At 45.4% G+C, this 16,417-nt stretch overlaps 1 protein-coding gene across 4 annotated transcripts in view; it reads left to right on the top strand.

Annotated features, from left to right (window-relative positions):
• Cdyl (chromodomain Y like) overlaps positions 1 to 13,906 on the top strand; it is a 206,582-nt gene extending 192,676 nt beyond the window's left edge. For all 4 annotated transcript variants that reach the window (XM_021180697.2, XM_021180698.2, XM_029468275.2 and 1 more), the window contains 3 exons: positions 4,250 to 4,460; positions 12,351 to 12,494; positions 13,483 to 13,906. In XM_021180697.2, coding sequence (XP_021036356.1) covers positions 4,250 to 4,460; positions 12,351 to 12,494; positions 13,483 to 13,641 — 514 coding nt within the window. In that variant the 3' untranslated portion in view covers positions 13,642 to 13,906. The remainder of the gene's footprint in view (positions 1 to 4,249; positions 4,461 to 12,350; positions 12,495 to 13,482) is intronic.
• Positions 13,907 to 16,417: the final 2,511 nt, after the last annotated feature.

Genomic DNA, 16,417 nt, shown 5'->3' with positions numbered 1-16,417 from the left:
AGTTCTGGGGTTATATCCAAGCCACTGCCATGCCCAGCTTGAAATTCATTTTCTTGGCCATGTTCAAGTCCACAGCGTGTCTTTAGTTATGATCAGCACGCCGTTGTCAGTTTAAGTGTCTTGGAATGGATGCGCACAAGTAACGGAAGGTAGTTTTGGTTCTACTGTGCGGCAGCTTGCTTTTCCCTGTGATAGTAACACCCGGAGACACACCCACTCCCCTCTGGTTTCTTTACTACTATGTGCTGATAGTTCAGAAGCCTTCCCTAGAACCTCCAAGTCCCACTGTCAGCAAAGCACCTCTCCTTTACTGTGCTAATTATCTGTCACTGCGTTAAAAGTGTCTTCATTTTTCAGAGGTGAATTTTAGTTAGAGTAAAGCCGGTCCCTAGCCAGGAAGGTCTGTATTTCCCTGCCCACTTCTCTAGAAGGACGATATCCTCACGTGACTCCCTTGTACCCTTTTGTACCTGTCTAATTTGTAGCAGATTGCAAATGCAAAGGCTTGCAAGCATGAGAGTGGAGTACAGCACCTTGTACCAAACCCCTAGGTCCTTGTAGACTGGGGCTGAGACTCTGAGAGTCAGTGGGCTTAGCAGTGCCACTGTGACACTGGGCTTTCCGGTCCCCTATAAGCCATCTGGAGACACACAGAATGGAGTGGACTTTCTTTCATTTGCTTTCCTGTATTGATGGGTCTGGGGTATGACAAATCATCTCTTTGACAGATCACCCAAATTGTTCTCATGGATACTGCCTACAGGCCCTGTAACTCCAGACCTCAGCATTATGAGGCATTGCCTTGGCCGGCCTTACACGACATATTTAATCATTTTCAAAATTAATAGACAGTGATTTAGGAGGTTACCCACCATCTATTTCAAGCATGTCCAACCCATGGGCTACACACAGCCAAGGATAGCTATGAATGCTAAACACAAAATTATAAGCTTACTTAAAACTTAATGTTTTTTTAATAACTTAATTGCATAATTCTCGGGCATGAAATGTGCATGTGACAGTATCATGTCACAGTGTCAAAAGATTGACTGTGACTGCTATCTTTCTGAGTGTAATCGTAACTTGATTGCCTTTTTTTTTTCCTCAGAATTTTGAGATCCTATAATCTTACTAAATATTATTCCGAATTGTTATTTCTGGACTCCTACATAACTTGAGGCTTATAGTAGATGGCACAGTCCTCCTTTTTGGAAATTAAATTGCTTGCTCATGTGCCTAAGTCCCAGACAGATCAGTACCCCAGAAACAACTAGATAGCAGTCTGACACTTACCAGTTGTGCCAGCGGGGATGTACCAGTAGATGTTCCTATGCTCCGCCCCATTTGGGATCAGTGAGCAGCAACTTGCGATTCGTTTTTACACAAATCATCCTCTGCTGTGCGGCAGCTTTGAGTGTTTTTTCATGTGCTCAAACTAGATCCATACAGTAGATAGATGTGTGTTCTGGTAGCCCTGGCCTGATATTAAGAACAAAACCACAAAAAAACAGGGATTGCCAGACAGTGTCTTCACCATTTGGATTCTTTTTCAAGGTCCATTTGCCTTGAGCTCCACTTGTGACTCTTCCGAGGTTCCCGCCTTCCTCCCTCCCTCTCACCAGTGATAAGTCACTCTGCACCGAAGCTGAGATTAGTAGGATTGGGATTAGGAAAAAACAGAAAAGAAAAAAATCAAGACATTATTTCAAATAATCTCATTTTTTGAATTTTTAGGTAATTTTAAAGGTTGGTTTTCTTCATTTTGGTTCCCAGCTTCGCCATGTCCACCACAGAACTGGATTGATATTCAAATGAACAGCCAAATCCTACTTCATCCAAACTTACCTGTGTCTTTAGGCAAATATATTCTTGTTGATAGGAATTTTTCTTGATCTACTTTGGCAGGTCGGGTAGTTAGTAAGTCATGCCAGATTCCATTAGCCTTTCTCTTGCTCAGCTGTGTTTGTTCCTGTGGTGTCCCTTGTCTCAGACCCTGTAAAACTATGAGGCAAAGGGAGTTCCTTGTCATGAGTTCCTAAATGGGAGCAAGAGGAAAACTGAGTCAGTCCCTGGGCTGAGAGCCATGTTACAGATTCATTATGATAAAATGTCCAGGACACTGGCGCTAGGCACAAGGACCAGGAATCTATTTACAGCCTTGCTTCTGAGGTCTGTGAACCGCACAGGAGCTTTCTTCCCAGCAGGCACCTCTGCTGCCCCAGTATGGCCTCCTCCACTCAGTCCTGTTTAGCCCAGCAGAGAAGGCAGCGAACTGGCTGGGAACAATTCCAGGTCCTCATTTTCCCCAGACAGTTCCCAGCCTTGTGTGTGATTATCTAACGTTAGTGGTTGATTACCTATCTGAATTAGGAAATGTTCTTCCCATCAGGAATTTTGCTTAATACCAAGTTTTACCCAGCTTCTTCCCCTGACGCTGGCTCTTCAGGGCTCCCCACTAAGGACAGTCACTACCTTCCTTCCGCTCAGGGAGCATTGTGTCCCAAAGTTGCTCGCAAGACTAAGCCAGCATGACGGGCAGGATGCTCTGCAGATTTGGGGATTTTCTGTGTGGCCCTTGTCTTTATCTGTTGTTAAGTTCACACATCAGAGAGGTCAGTTCCCACTGAAAAGGGGAGATCTTTGTTCCAGACTGGAATTCTGACCCCTTCCACAAAGAGTCAGTCCCTTCAGCTGAAGTTATTCCAAGCAACAATAAAGTTCAGCTTTTGATTTTTATGCAAACATGTAAATGGGTATAGCAGTATTACACGTAGAGTTACTTTAGCATTATAATTGTTCCTTTCACATTAGTTTACCATCCTATTACGGTTTCTAGATCTCGATACTGTGGCAGCCACCCTGTGTACCTAGAGCACATATTTCAGAAATAATCTGCTCCATGTCCTAGAGACCACCATTGTAGCGGTCACCTTTCCAAACGCTGTCAGGGACAACATTGTACATGTAGTCCCAACCGAGGTTACTGGTCCTTAATCCTCAGAAGGCAGTAAAGACTCTGCTTGCTTCAGATGCCTGCTCAGAAGGATGTCTGGCTCTCTTCAGATAGCAGCTCATTCATTTGCATGAGTGAAGTCTTGTCTAGTCAGAAATCCCACGAACTTTACATGTCTTCTGCTTAGGCTTGGGTCAGCCTGGCGATAAGCTGCTAAAATCTGCATCCCTTGGCTAGTCATCTCACTAGGGACAGCCTAAACTGCTAGGTGTCATGGTTTTTGGAGAAGGTGGCTCACCACTTCAGTGTTTTACATTGATGAGTTGTGGGAAGCAGCTCGCTGGCTCTCTGTAGTGCTAAGAGCAGGCATGGCTTTAGAATCTAGTCATGGCCAGCTCTAGGTCCTCCCCATCACAGCTCATTCTGCCTGTGCGGGACTCCAGGCTCTATTTTCCTTCTTTTTCTTTTTGCTCTACTAAGTTAAATCATAGCAAGGAACCATCTCTGAACACATAGCCAGCTCCCAGATGTGGCAAGAGGGATCCCCAATGTGGTGTGACACCACTCATTCACATTCAGAAAGTGACTTGCTTTTCCAGCCTTAGCTGGAAGTAAGCCCCCAGATAGCATTGACTGGGTTTGCTAGACATGCACACCCCCTGTGGGGGCCTTGCTATCTTTGTGCTCCTTCTTCAGTGGATCCTGCAGCACTCGGTAGAGTCCACCTAGCAAGCCTCTGAGGACTTAGCAGCCTCATTTGCCAGTCAAGCGTCTCAAATCAGCCCATCTCTTATCTGCTGGAAGTCATTCTATGTAGTGTAAGTTACATTCAGGTTACCTCCATATAACAGCTGACACTAGTCACATACCAACACTAGATCTGACACCTGATCCACTGTTGTTCACTCAACATCAGACATTCTTGGTGTGTCTCAAACCAAAGCTCGACAAGATCACTCCTTGGTTGGTTATGATTCCTGAAATGTGAGTGGACTTCTGAATCTTCTAGGGCTGAGGAATAAGAGGTACTGACTAGAAAGCCCAAGTACCAACTACAGGCACTAAACTTATAACAACACCTTTCCATGTGTGGTGGCCAGGCTGTCTTGAAACTTTACATACAACATACAGCAAATCAACCCACGGCCCACAGCTTTAGAGAGCACTGTATGTAAATCTCATCTCTTATGAATTCCATAGAGTTTACATCTTGGTTAATTGAATTCCATGATAGACTTTTTCATCTGCTCAAATATGCAATGTTTTCAGTAATTCCCCATTTATTTTTTATTTTAGAAACTTCGTGAATACTTTCATTCAGTTTAAGAAGCCTATTATTGTAGCTGTTAATGGCCCAGCCATTGGACTAGGAGCATCCATATTGCCTCTTTGTGATGTGGTTTGGGCTAACGAAAAGGCTTGGTTTCAAACACCCTATACCACCTTCGGACAGAGTCCAGATGGCTGCTCTACCGTTATGTTTCCCAAGATTATGGGAGGAGCATCTGTGAGTACCATTTAAAACGAAATCCTTCTAGAAGACATCCTGAGGAGATCTGGCTTGATATTGTTGTACTCCGTGTATATAGCATGCCATTCTGTGGGGGCTTCCCATACCAGCTACACAGACAGTTTGGTTTGGTCCATGGAATGCTAAGAACTATGTAATGCTGTGCACCGTTCCCTAGGAGCTTACGGCTCTGCATAGTCAACATGGTATCCACTATCCATCGAAAAACCCTTACTTAAAAGGGGCAGTGTGCATAGAAAAAGCAAAGGTTTCCCCATTTTTATGGTTTTGTTTTTTAAAACTGTTTAAGTAAATTTATCTGTATTGGTTCCTGCTTATATTGTAGCTTGTGTTTTGACAAGCAACTATAGATTTGAACTAAGAAAAAGAAATATGTAATGGATGGGGCTCTCCAAAAGCAGAAGTCAGGTGACTTTGCCAGGACAAGGCTGTTGAGACAGTCACACTGGATAGGAGAAGTCAGGCTGTAATGCAGCCTGGACGGACACACACATACACACACACACACACACGGGGCTCTGAAGCATATCTTGTCCTGCGGACTTGCATGGCTGTTCCATGTCCCTCGTCACTGTGTGGGGCCTCACAGGAAGAGTGCTGTCCATTAACACAGTGACAGCTAATGCTTTCCCTGAGGAGCTGACAGCCGACAGCCACCAGCACCGTTCCCAGACTGGGCAACAGACTTTTTTGGAAGGAAGCATGGCCACTTGCTTCTGCCCACCATAGTCCGCCCTTGCCTCTGAGCCCCACCTCTCGCACGGTTGAGGGAGAGATGTCGATTTAATTCCCGAGGGCCTCTTCCCTGGCACAGACTCTGGGAAGGGGGATTACATAGAAGACGTTTCAATCAAAACCACCCAAGGATTATTATAAAGAACGGGCAAAGATATCTGCTTCCTCTTGTTGGTTGTGGTGGAAAGTGTAGCAGTGACCCCCCCTTACAGTGGTCAACCTGTAAACAGGGCACAGGGACCGCAGAACACTTGAGAAGATGCAGAAGCACTGCGGACCCTCTGACAAAGCCTCACTCGGCCCAGGCAGATCCGCACTATGTTTTCTGAGCAATGTTCCTCAGAAGCAGTAGACACAAATGATGACAGGGCCCTGAATGGGCTTCTGGGTGACAGAAAAAGCATCCGTGTGGAAGCTGGCAAGATCAGCACCATTTCTAGTCTAGTGAGTAAGGGGAAACCGGTGGTCATTTTCTGGATTTTTATCATTATAAAATGCAACCTGTCAAGAATGCAACCTAGGAAAATGTAGGGGACCTTCTGAGACTTTTCCATAGGTCTAAACTTATTTCAAGTATTAAAGTGTTTAATGGAATGTTAAATGAAAGCTAGTAGAAGAGACCAACCTCCACCGCCTCTCTGGTCTCAGTGCCACACGACCGCCTCCACAGCTACCCTTTTGTTAGCCTAGGTGTTTACTCTGCTGGGACATTTCCAAGGGCTTCGGCCCCAATCACTGCCCCACATAGAACATAATGGCTGTCATTGGTCAAGGCAAACCAGTGAACCTTCTGCGTCACTGAAGTGCCTCTTTGCTGTTGAAGATCCAATGTACTGTCAGTGAGAAAACAGCACCTACACAGTATACCTCAAACACGTACACAGGCCACACGGCCCTGTGGTTCTATCCTCCCTGTGCATCCTCTGCTGTGAAGGGGGTCCAGGCCAGTGCAGTGCCCTGGCGCTCTAGACCATCAATCCTGATAAGCCTGAGGTCCAATGGGCTGGGACAGGCTGAAGGTTACCACCAGGAGCTGGTGTCCTTGGGAATGATTCCATGCAAGTATCTCCATTGGGAGGGCAGCCGTAGCAGTCACGTGACATCTTCGAGTCACTGCTGAGATGAGATGCTCTATGACTATAGTGCCGGGACCACCATGGACAGCAACCACGACTGGCCAGTGTTAGTCAGTTCGCCCAATTCATTGCCCCTGCAGTATGGATCTGATGACACAGATTGCATCCTTTCCCTCCCGTTTCTCCCTCTCTACACACCTCTACCCTACATACCATTGTCCCCAACCTTCAGGCCACTCATCAAGGCCGTATCTGGTACAGGTCCATATTCTCCTAACCTAGACTTGGCTCATATATGCTGACAGTGTACACACTGCGTTTGTGGGCATTTCATTCATGCATATATTTTATATATATACCTGGTACTCATTTAATGTTCCCAGATACTAGATGCATCCTTTGCTGCTTAGAGTGGCCCGGGCTTGCTCCAAAACACCAGGACTGAAGTATAGTGTGGCCTTCCTGGCATTCACCACAACCTGCATGGTATCTTGTTCCTTGTCACCAACAGCAGCCTTGGTCTGCCACCTTCACTAAGCCTGGGACCCCAGTGTACGGAATGATGTAGCCCATTGCTAAGTTGGGTCCTGTGGCCTTGATTAACATAATCTAGAAAACCCCTCACAGACTTACCCAGAGCTTTGTTCTGTGGTGATTCTAAATCCCATTGACAACAGGCATTAGCTATCTTAAGTCTACTCCTTGTCAACTTGACAAGCAAACATAACTTTTAAGCTATAATTTTTAAGCTGTAACTTTCCATCCAGGCCATGGCTTATGACCATCTCATAATGCAAAATGCATTCAGTCCAATTGTAGCTCTCCATGGTCTTTTAACAGTTCCAGTACTTTAAAAGTCCATGTCTAATCTGAAACTCAAGGTAATCTCCTATACTACAAGAGGAAAGCGTGGTTCTAGCATGTAATAATAGTACAGGATAAGTACATTCCAACAGGGAAGGGTGGAGGCAGATGACTGAACAGAAGTCAGTACATCAAACACCAAATCCTGTATCTGTCCCACATCTGTCATCTGGCACTGACAACAGAATCTATCTGGGCTCCAAATGGATTGGGATTACCAGACTCTCTCTCTCTCTCCATCCCTACCCCTCAAACTTTGCTGCCTTCAACACACAGTCTCATGTTCCTGCCATCTCCTGCATCCCAGAATCCTCATTACAACTGAGCTTTCATAGTCAGGTCCCTATAGTAGCCTTTCGGGGCCTGAGATCCTGATGAACACTGCCTGTCTCTGAAATCATGAAACAGACTCAATGACCCTATCAGTCATGTATCTTTACACCTACAGAGTCAGGCACTATACAGACAACGCTGCCACGTTCTGCTCCTGACCCTTAGTGGGTGGAGACTGGTCCCTATGGACCAAAGCTCTAGGCATCTTTGTTTGGGCTGTTTAGCACCCGCAAGAGAACACTTCCATAGGCAATGGTTTGATCAGAAAAACCATCCTTCAGCATTCTCAGTTCAAATGACTCTGCCTTCTGAGAAGTTAGAGTGCTGCAAGGGAGGTCTCCCCTTCAGGGCACCACTCCTGATGTCTGCAGAGGGCCAGGTCTCTCTCTAGCAATTGAATCTGCCGTCTCTGTTAACGTTAAACTCGCACAAGTCCTTTTCTTCATTAACCCTTATACTTTCCATGGTGTTTCTGCTCCACATCGTGCTCACTGTGTGGACCTGGATGAAAGGAGTGAGCAGAAGCAGTGCCACCCATCCGTATGCTGTTTGTCTATCTTGGTATTTCCTCCAGCAGACAAATGAATCCCTTCTGTATTGAGTGAGCATCAGTCAAGTTTTAGGGTGTGAGCGGAGTGCATTCAGATCACTGGCCAGAATCTCACACATGGCCTTTCACCTGGTTCCCTATAGACGTTGGGAGCCAGGCCTCCGCTGCCCCACTTCTCTTTCAGCACTCTGGTCTTCCAGACTCTACCAGAATAACTAACTAATCCCTTCTTACAGCATTCTAGGGATTTCCTAACCCGAAGTCTAACCACATACATGATCAGTGTTACCACAGTAACAGGACCACTCCTGATTCCAAGGGCTAATCTCCTATGAGTTGCTTTATTTATCACTGGAACAGAATACCTGACAACGACTTAAGGGAGGGTTTGTTTCAGGTTACAGTTGGCGGGGGGGGGGGGGGGGGGGCGTCCATCATGGCAGCGGGAGCTTAAGGTATCAGTCACCCTGAGAAGAGAGAGGTGAATGTCCCATTTCTCAATTTTATTCACTGCAGAATCCCATCCCAGAGAGTAATGTCACCCACATTTAAGGTGGATCTTCTGACTTTACTGATGTAAACTAGCAAACCCCTCATAGATATTTGTTTCCATGGTGACTTTAAATTCCATCAAGATTAACAATCACAGGTCATTCATTACCAGTAAAGTCAATTTTAGGTTCATTGCGAGCTGTTTTTAGTTTAGAATAGATTATTTGCCAGCAGTTATTTCTAGTCCTGGCGATACAGAATCCTGTCACCTCCCTACTTTGGAGTTCTGGCAGTGTATCCTCCCTGTGTAGACAAATGTTTTGTGTAGACGGGTGATGGACAAAGGTGCACACGAAGAGCCCATCTGAAAAGAGGATTGAGCAGTCTTGGGCAGGCAGAGACCACTCAGCAGCTGCACAGCAGTGTGGGCATCTCAAGAGTTCACTAAGCACTGGGCCATTGAGATGGATGGCTCAGCAGGTGTGCCTGAGAGCTGTCCTTAGATGGACCAACTCTGCTCTCAAGAAATACATTGCAGTGTGCATGCTCACATGTGTTTGTGCCTCTCTCTCTCTCTCTCTCTCTCTCTCTCAGTTTAAAGAACTCACTAGCCTAGATGGCTTGAGGTCAGTCCCTATGAACGCCTCCCCTTTGGATGGTTTTCCTTGGTAGATAGTCCAGAGCAGTAATTGCTCTTTGTCTCAACTTGGATTCTGATGGTATAGCTATTCTCAGCTGTGGCCACATTTAACATATAAAATCAACTTTAGGTTCATTGAGAGCCATTTTTAAAATAGATCATTTGCCAACGGTTATTTCTAATTCTGGCAATAAAGAATCCTGTCACCTACCTACTTTGAAAGTCTAGCTAGAGACATTTCGAAAAGATACTGGTCATTAGAAGTCATTATTGCTACTCCATGTCCTCCAGCACAGGACCCTACCCCAAACACTCACTGAGTCCAGGATGTCCCCAGAATCTGGTGAACCTCTGCTTTAGAGCCTGCCACACACAGTGTAACTTCCCACCTTGTGAGCAGAGTATTTGATTAAAGCCTATGCAGCAAGTGACTGACTGCTGTTGAGGTGACTTGTATTGTGACTGCTAAAAAGCATCTACTTCCTTTGGTGGCGTTTTGGTGTGTGTGAATTTTCCAAGGCAAACTTGGGTGGGACAAGTTTGTTTTTCCCTACTTGGGGTATAGAGAGTTTACTGAAGGCATACCAACTGTCAGGAGAAAGCAAGCTGTGTGAGCCTTCCTCAGTGTGTCCCACAGGGGCCAGACACTGGCTTGCTTAGCTGCTCGTGGGTAGTCTACCCTCCCCGCACCCCGCAGCAGACATCCATAGAGTACCCACTATGCACCATACACCTTGACATTGTCCCATTTCAAGAATCCACACACCTGTGTGCACAGGAAACATTCGGGGCCAGTACAGTAGGCAACACTTTGGTAGCCTTTGCTAAGGGGAACAGAAAGGATAACCCAGGCTTAAACAGTGGCCACCGTGTGTGTGTGTGTGTGTGTGTGTGTGTGTGTGTGTGTGTGTGTACAGGAAGGACTGATTTCAAACTCCATATTCACCCACAAGAGCTGTCATCTTGAAGCAGTGTGACCTGCCCACCTTCCTCCCCACACTTTTAAAACTTCCCATCTTAAGACCACGGCAGATTGGCAGGGTAGGGCTCTGTCTATTTAGTCTGCCCAAGGAAATGGTTTTGTTGTTGTTGTTGTTGTTTTAATGGGTATTTATTTGGTGGTGGTGGTGGTTGGATTTCTTGGTTCTTCAAGCCTTTGTCTTAAATGGACTCACTGCCTGTTTAAATTGAATACATTAGCAGCCTTGAATCAGCCCTGTCTTTTACACTCTTAGATAACATTTAAAATTCCTTTCATTGTCCTACACATCCCAACCCTGTGAAATGGGAGGGGAAACACAAACCACTGTCTAATAACAAATGGTTGTGGAGCCAGGCAGACCAGGAGACAGGAGATGAGCTGCCAGGACACAGTGTAGGCCAGAGCAGAGACAGTTGTAATTGGCCCAAACAGGCAACACAAGGAAAAGAAGTTGACACAGGAAGAAAGCGGTACTGAGAGCTGGGAGCTGCCATCCAGAGGTCAGGAAGTGGGATGTGTTAGGAGGCTGGAGCAGGAGTCCGAGTTAAGTGCTGGTCTGGGTCTCAAAAGTAGGAAAGAAGGCTGGGTGGTGGTGGCGCAAGCCTTTAATCCCAGCACTCGGGAGGCAGAGGCAGGTGGATTTCTGAGTTCGAGGCCAGCCTGGTCTACAAAGTGAGTGCCAGGACAGCCAGGGCTACACAGAGAAACCCTGTCTCGAAAAAAACAAAACAAAAAATAGTGGGGAAGAAGGAATGATTGGGGGAGACCACAGGAGAGCCCAGGAAGAAATGCTCAGACAGCCTTGCTGGGCCTGGCAAGTTCATCGGTATCTGCTGTCCTGAGGACACACTTAACTGAATGAGTGAGTGGTGGTGACATCACTAAAGAAGTGCAGTCTGGGAAAGAGCATCCCAGGTACTCGGGAACTCTTGAGAGGGGAAGGAGGGCTGGGCTCCCCTCATCCTTTCTCATCTCCCTGGAGTATTCCTGTGGAGAAACTATCTTAACTACTAAAATAAGGCCACATCAGGGTTTTATATATGTTATAGATGATCTTTTCACTGAGAGGCTGTCCATTTAGAGAACATTCCAGGCTTCTGAGCTTGTGCAAGACTAAGCTCAGACTGCCTACTAGCTACTCTTTAGATGACAAACTCAAAACCTTGCAAACTGTTCTTGTCTGTGCTAGTGCACACACACACACACACACACAGCCCTGTTTACACTGTCTGCCTTGGTAGAAGGGCATCAAGTCAGCTGCCACACTTGGTCTCCAGCGTGTACTGTTTGCTCTGTGCAAGACTCAGATCCTCGGTGTGATCCGACGGTTGTTTGGTCACTGCATTTGTCTCTCCATGGCTGAGAAGCACATGATCAGGACCACGGACTCTCGGCAGGATTTATCTGTGCAAGGCAAGCCACCGTCAGGTCACAAGCATGTCAGCTACTCTTACAGTCTGTCGTAGCTTGCCTCAGCTGCCATTTAGTGATAGGACATCTGTACACCTTATGCCAGGGCTTGAGCTTAGCCCTGAATCCAATAGATACCTCTGTCACTTTTTAAAAGCAAACCTAGTTTTATCCAGTCACTCTTAAGGTAACTGAGACCCTCTTAAAATGGACATCCGTAATGGAGCCACACCCAGTTCCTCCTGGATAGCCATTCCCTCTGACAAATGACAAATGTGTGGCTTCTGAGAGGTGACCCCGTCAGCAGTGACATGCCACTATCTTTACAACATTTGTTGAAAATACATAGTTTTATGTTGGATTCAGTTCCTTTAGAACACAAATTACTTACTCTTGTTAATGGCTCAGATACCCAAGTTCCCTTGGGTGGGAAGAAGAAATTCATATGTAGGGGAAGTTACACCAGCCACCTCAAACTTAACCACAAAACAGCCTCGAATCTGGATTTCGGCCAAGTCCATGTGAACCTGAATTACATCATGACGTTTTTTTTGTTTCTTTTAACTGACCCATGGTGTTACTCTTTGCACCCACCCACTTGGTCACGGTTTGTCCGTGGTCTGTAACCACTAGAGGATATGAGGTAGATTCTGACCCCCTCAGAACTCCATCCTCAGCTTGTGTCTCTGAGGAGTTCCAAGACATCATCTCCACCCATCTCCTCTCCCCCCCCCCCCCCCCCCCCCCCCGTGTCTCACAGCGTGTCAACTCTTTTTCCTTTTAGGCGAATGAAATGCTGTTCAGTGGGCGGAAGTTGACGGCACAGGAGGCCTGTGGCAAGGGTCTGGTCTCCCAGGTGTTTTGGCCAGGAACCTTCACACAGGAAGTCATGGTTCGAATCAAGGAGCTGGCGTCATGTAACCCAGTTGTACGTTACAGTATCTTGTCTTACTTTGTTTTGTTTTTTTAAATAATGAGTGAAAAGCTTTTCCTCCACAGAGATTTAAGTTAGACTGGCAGCGTGTTCCAGATGTGTTTACCTGGTCTTCCTTGTCCTATGCACGGGTGCCACAGCCAGTGCTAACCGTTTACTAGCTGCAAAGTCCTTTGGTGCAGTCAAGTGCTTAGGTACCCATAGGTGGAGGCCAGGGTTTTCAGGGAGTCTGTCCTCCTCATTCATTGCATTTAATGACTCCATGTTAAAGTGTGAAGTGTTTTATTGATCCAATCAACTCTCACCTAAACGTGTGCAGATAAGCAGCCCTAATAGTTAAAATTAAACAATGGTTTGTTTAGAAAATTACATCCAAAAGCACTCTAGGGATTTTCATTGAGCCTCCACCCACTGTGGAGTAGATATCCACCCTGGGTTCCATGCCATCCTACAGCAGTAGTGGTGTGTCAGGGCTGGTCCAGTGGTGGGTATGGGTCTGTGTAACAAACCATCTCAAATAGCTTGAGCTGTTTGAAGTTTCAGAAGCACTGTTAAATATCCTCATATCCCTCTGTATCCACCATGGGTCCCTCCATGGAGATCAGAATCCACAAGCATTGAAATCCCTTACACAACATGGCCTGCTATAGTCTACTTGTACCTCTGCATACACTTCAGGTCATCTCTGTAGATGACTTCTGGTGGCTGTCTCGGTGCAGCACTGTGAGTAAAGGCTGTGTTAGATTTTAAGATGAAAAGTGAAGTCTGCATATTTAGCATGAACGTTGTTTGGTTTTTCTGCATATTTCCAGTCTGGCGTTGTTGAGTCTCAGGAATGTGGAACTCAGATACGCAGGGCTAACTGTGCTAACCTGTGATAGAACTGAAATGTGATAATTTAGTGGTTGCTCGCACGCATATGAGCAAAGCTTTAGTGCCTATAAACAGCCGTCCCCTGACTGATGGTCCCTCACTGCTACAGGTCCTGGAGGAATCCAAAGCCCTGGTGCGCTGCAATATGAAGATGGAGCTAGAGCAGGCCAATGAGAGAGAATGTGAAGTGCTGAAGAAGATCTGGGGCTCCGCCCAGGGCATGGACTCCATGTTAAAGTACTTACAGAGGAAAATCGATGAGTTCTGATGGGCAGGCTGAGCGGGACGTCGGTGGCTCCCACTTGCTACGTCGTCCTGCAGTGGCTCGTGCCTGGAGGCAGAACTGGAAACATCCGAGCTATTTATTGCCGCGGAGTTTTTAAGTACTGTAACTTTAAAATAACTACAAAGCTTCTTTGTCTAGGCGTCTTTATTTTATACTCATGTATACACAAGTATAAAAATGTCATTGAGCACTAGGCTGCTCTTGGAAGCTCTAATTTTCTTGTAAGCTAGTTGTGGATTTTTGTTTTGTTTTTGTTTTTAAAAGGAATTATGTTTTCATTTTGGGTGACAGAAGAGTTTGGAATAATGTTTGTTTTACTCTTTTTTTTTTTTTTTTCCTTAAATCTAGATCACAGACCCTAAAGAATACTAGCCAGCCTTCTCCCCCTCCCTCCACTGAGACATGTAGAAATACTTAAAACATGTTCCTGCCTCTAGGGGGAAGGGGGAGGTGCGAGTACCTCAATGCTGAAAACAGTTCTGATCAAACTTAAGACCAACCTGGTAGAAAAAGCATCACTGATGGAAAATCCCACCCACGGGGGCGTGGGTTTGTGCTGAAATGCCCGCCGCTCTTCCTTTCTTACTGTCTCATTCTTACCCAGCCACCGTGAAGAACCCAGTGTCTCTGGAGGAAAGCAGGTGGTCCAGTGTCTGTGAGTCACTCCGTAGCTCGAGTGTTACGAATTAGCATTAGTGGGTTTAAACAGTTTTTCTGACCCTTTTTGAAAAATAACTACATAAGTACTTCTTGTGGCTGGGTGAGAAATACTACTTTGCTAGTTTTGTTTGTCTATCTGCAGATATGATTGCTATATTACACCAAAAGTATTTTTTATGTTTATAAAGTGTAATTTTTAGGTTCACTTAGAATATATTTTATTTAATTTAAAATTCTCTTGGCACACTATTAAATACGTAAACTCCTTTCAGAACAGAAAAGAACTACCTTATATTTGACATTTATTATCCACAGTCTCTGCTCTTATGTCTGCCATATACTGCGCACGGTTTCGTGTTCACGAGTACCCCATGGTGTGGGGACTAACTACAGACGCCTATTACGACTAAGGCTTCTAGGCTTGCAATCATATTGAATGTATGAAGACTGAAATAAAATAAAAAACCTTATTTTTGTACAGTTTTGAAGTTTATACTCAGAACTGACGCCTCCCCGGCCGTGTGGAGTGCTGTGCAGTGTGTACATCTGTCTTTTCCTTGGATGGATTGGTACAGTATTTTTGCATCTGTGGGACCTACTCTTTGGTTCAGTAGTTTGAACTATATATATAAACTGTACACTCTGTAAAGTTTTTATAGAATAAATATTCAGCTGTGAAAACTGGTTAAATAAAACTAATATTTCTTAACACATTGGGAGTGTTTCTCTGCGTGTCCTTCCCCTGCCAGGTTTCCTGTGGAGGTGTTTTCTCTGGGTTTGGTTTTTTTTGTTTGTTTGTTTGGTTTTTTTTTTTTTTTTTTTTTTTTTTTTTTGAGTTTCACAGATCCACAGCCCACTGTTCACTACTCCTTCTCACACTCACGTGGATGGCTGCTGCAACTTCTCCAGGAAGCAAGGCATGTTTCACCAAATTGGCACCTACAAAATACTGATGCTAGGTCTGTCACTTCCTCTCCTGAATCCTGCTCTGTGGGCCCACCTTTAGTGACCTCTCTTACTGTATTCTCTCATAGCCCACTTGCCCTAGCCTGTCACTTTCCTATCCTAAGATGGGAATCACCTGAAGCTTGTGAGAAAGCCCCTAATTTGTACCTTAATAAATATGTGGGAAGGTATCTCAAAAGATAATGGCATCCCAGGGGGAGTCCAGAAAGGAAGGGAGAGCCCTGGGGAAGTTGGACACTCCCATCCTGAGGTGCTACCCGGGACTTAAGAGAGCACAACAGACATTGAGCACAAACACTTGTCTTCCAGGTCATTGTAAGAAAATGGGGGCTGGGAGCATTGGGCAGCAGCTCTGCTCAGCTGTTGGTAGCCATACCCTAAGAAAAATATGCTTTATGCCTACCTGACTACTACTTGCCTGAGGACGTCCAATCAGGATGAAAATTGGTTCTGCTCAAACTGTATCTTTGAATTGTCTGGGTGGCTTTAAAAGCAAAAACAGACCTTTCCTACCTGTACAAGGCTCCCTGACCAGGCATCCAAGAACCTCGGTACAGTCAGCCAACTTGTCTGTTCTCCAACATAGGGAAGAATATCTCTTCTTGGCATCCTTTGAGCATACAACCCTACTGAGTGGATAGAGGCCTGGTTAGGCTCAAATTTTTAAACTTAAACATCGATCTTAATAAGAAAATTAGTCTGTCAACAAACCGTTTCTGCATCATTTTAAATGCATGTACCAGTCAAGCATTTAAAAATGACCCTCGGGCTGGAGAGATGGCTCAGTGGTTAAGAGCATGGACTGCTCTTCCGGAGGTCCTGAGTTCAAATCCCAGCAACCACATGGTGGCTCACAACCATCTGTAATGAGATCTGATGCCTTCTCTGGTGTGTCTGAAGTGTACTTACATATAATAATAATAATAAAAAAAGACCCTCACTAAGTTACTTGGCCAACTGTACCGCAGGGAGCCTGGTCTCTCCCTGTCCTTCTAGGCAGTGTTCTAAAAAGTGTTTCTGAAATGGGTGGCTGCTTTGGTGAAAAAGGCAATGGGTGATTTTAATATGAGCTTAGAACTTAACTACTTGACCACCCTGTGATTCAAGGATCCCACCTAAAGAGAAAAAAAGT

This window comes from Mus caroli, unplaced genomic scaffold (genome assembly GCF_978045245.1).
Source record: "Mus caroli unplaced genomic scaffold, Mus_caroli_1 scaffold_15, whole genome shotgun sequence".
NCBI classification, from domain to species: domain Eukaryota; kingdom Metazoa; phylum Chordata; class Mammalia; order Rodentia; family Muridae; genus Mus; species Mus caroli.
The sequence above is the reverse complement of the archived record's forward strand: the minus strand, read 5'-3'. Positions and strand labels throughout refer to the sequence as shown.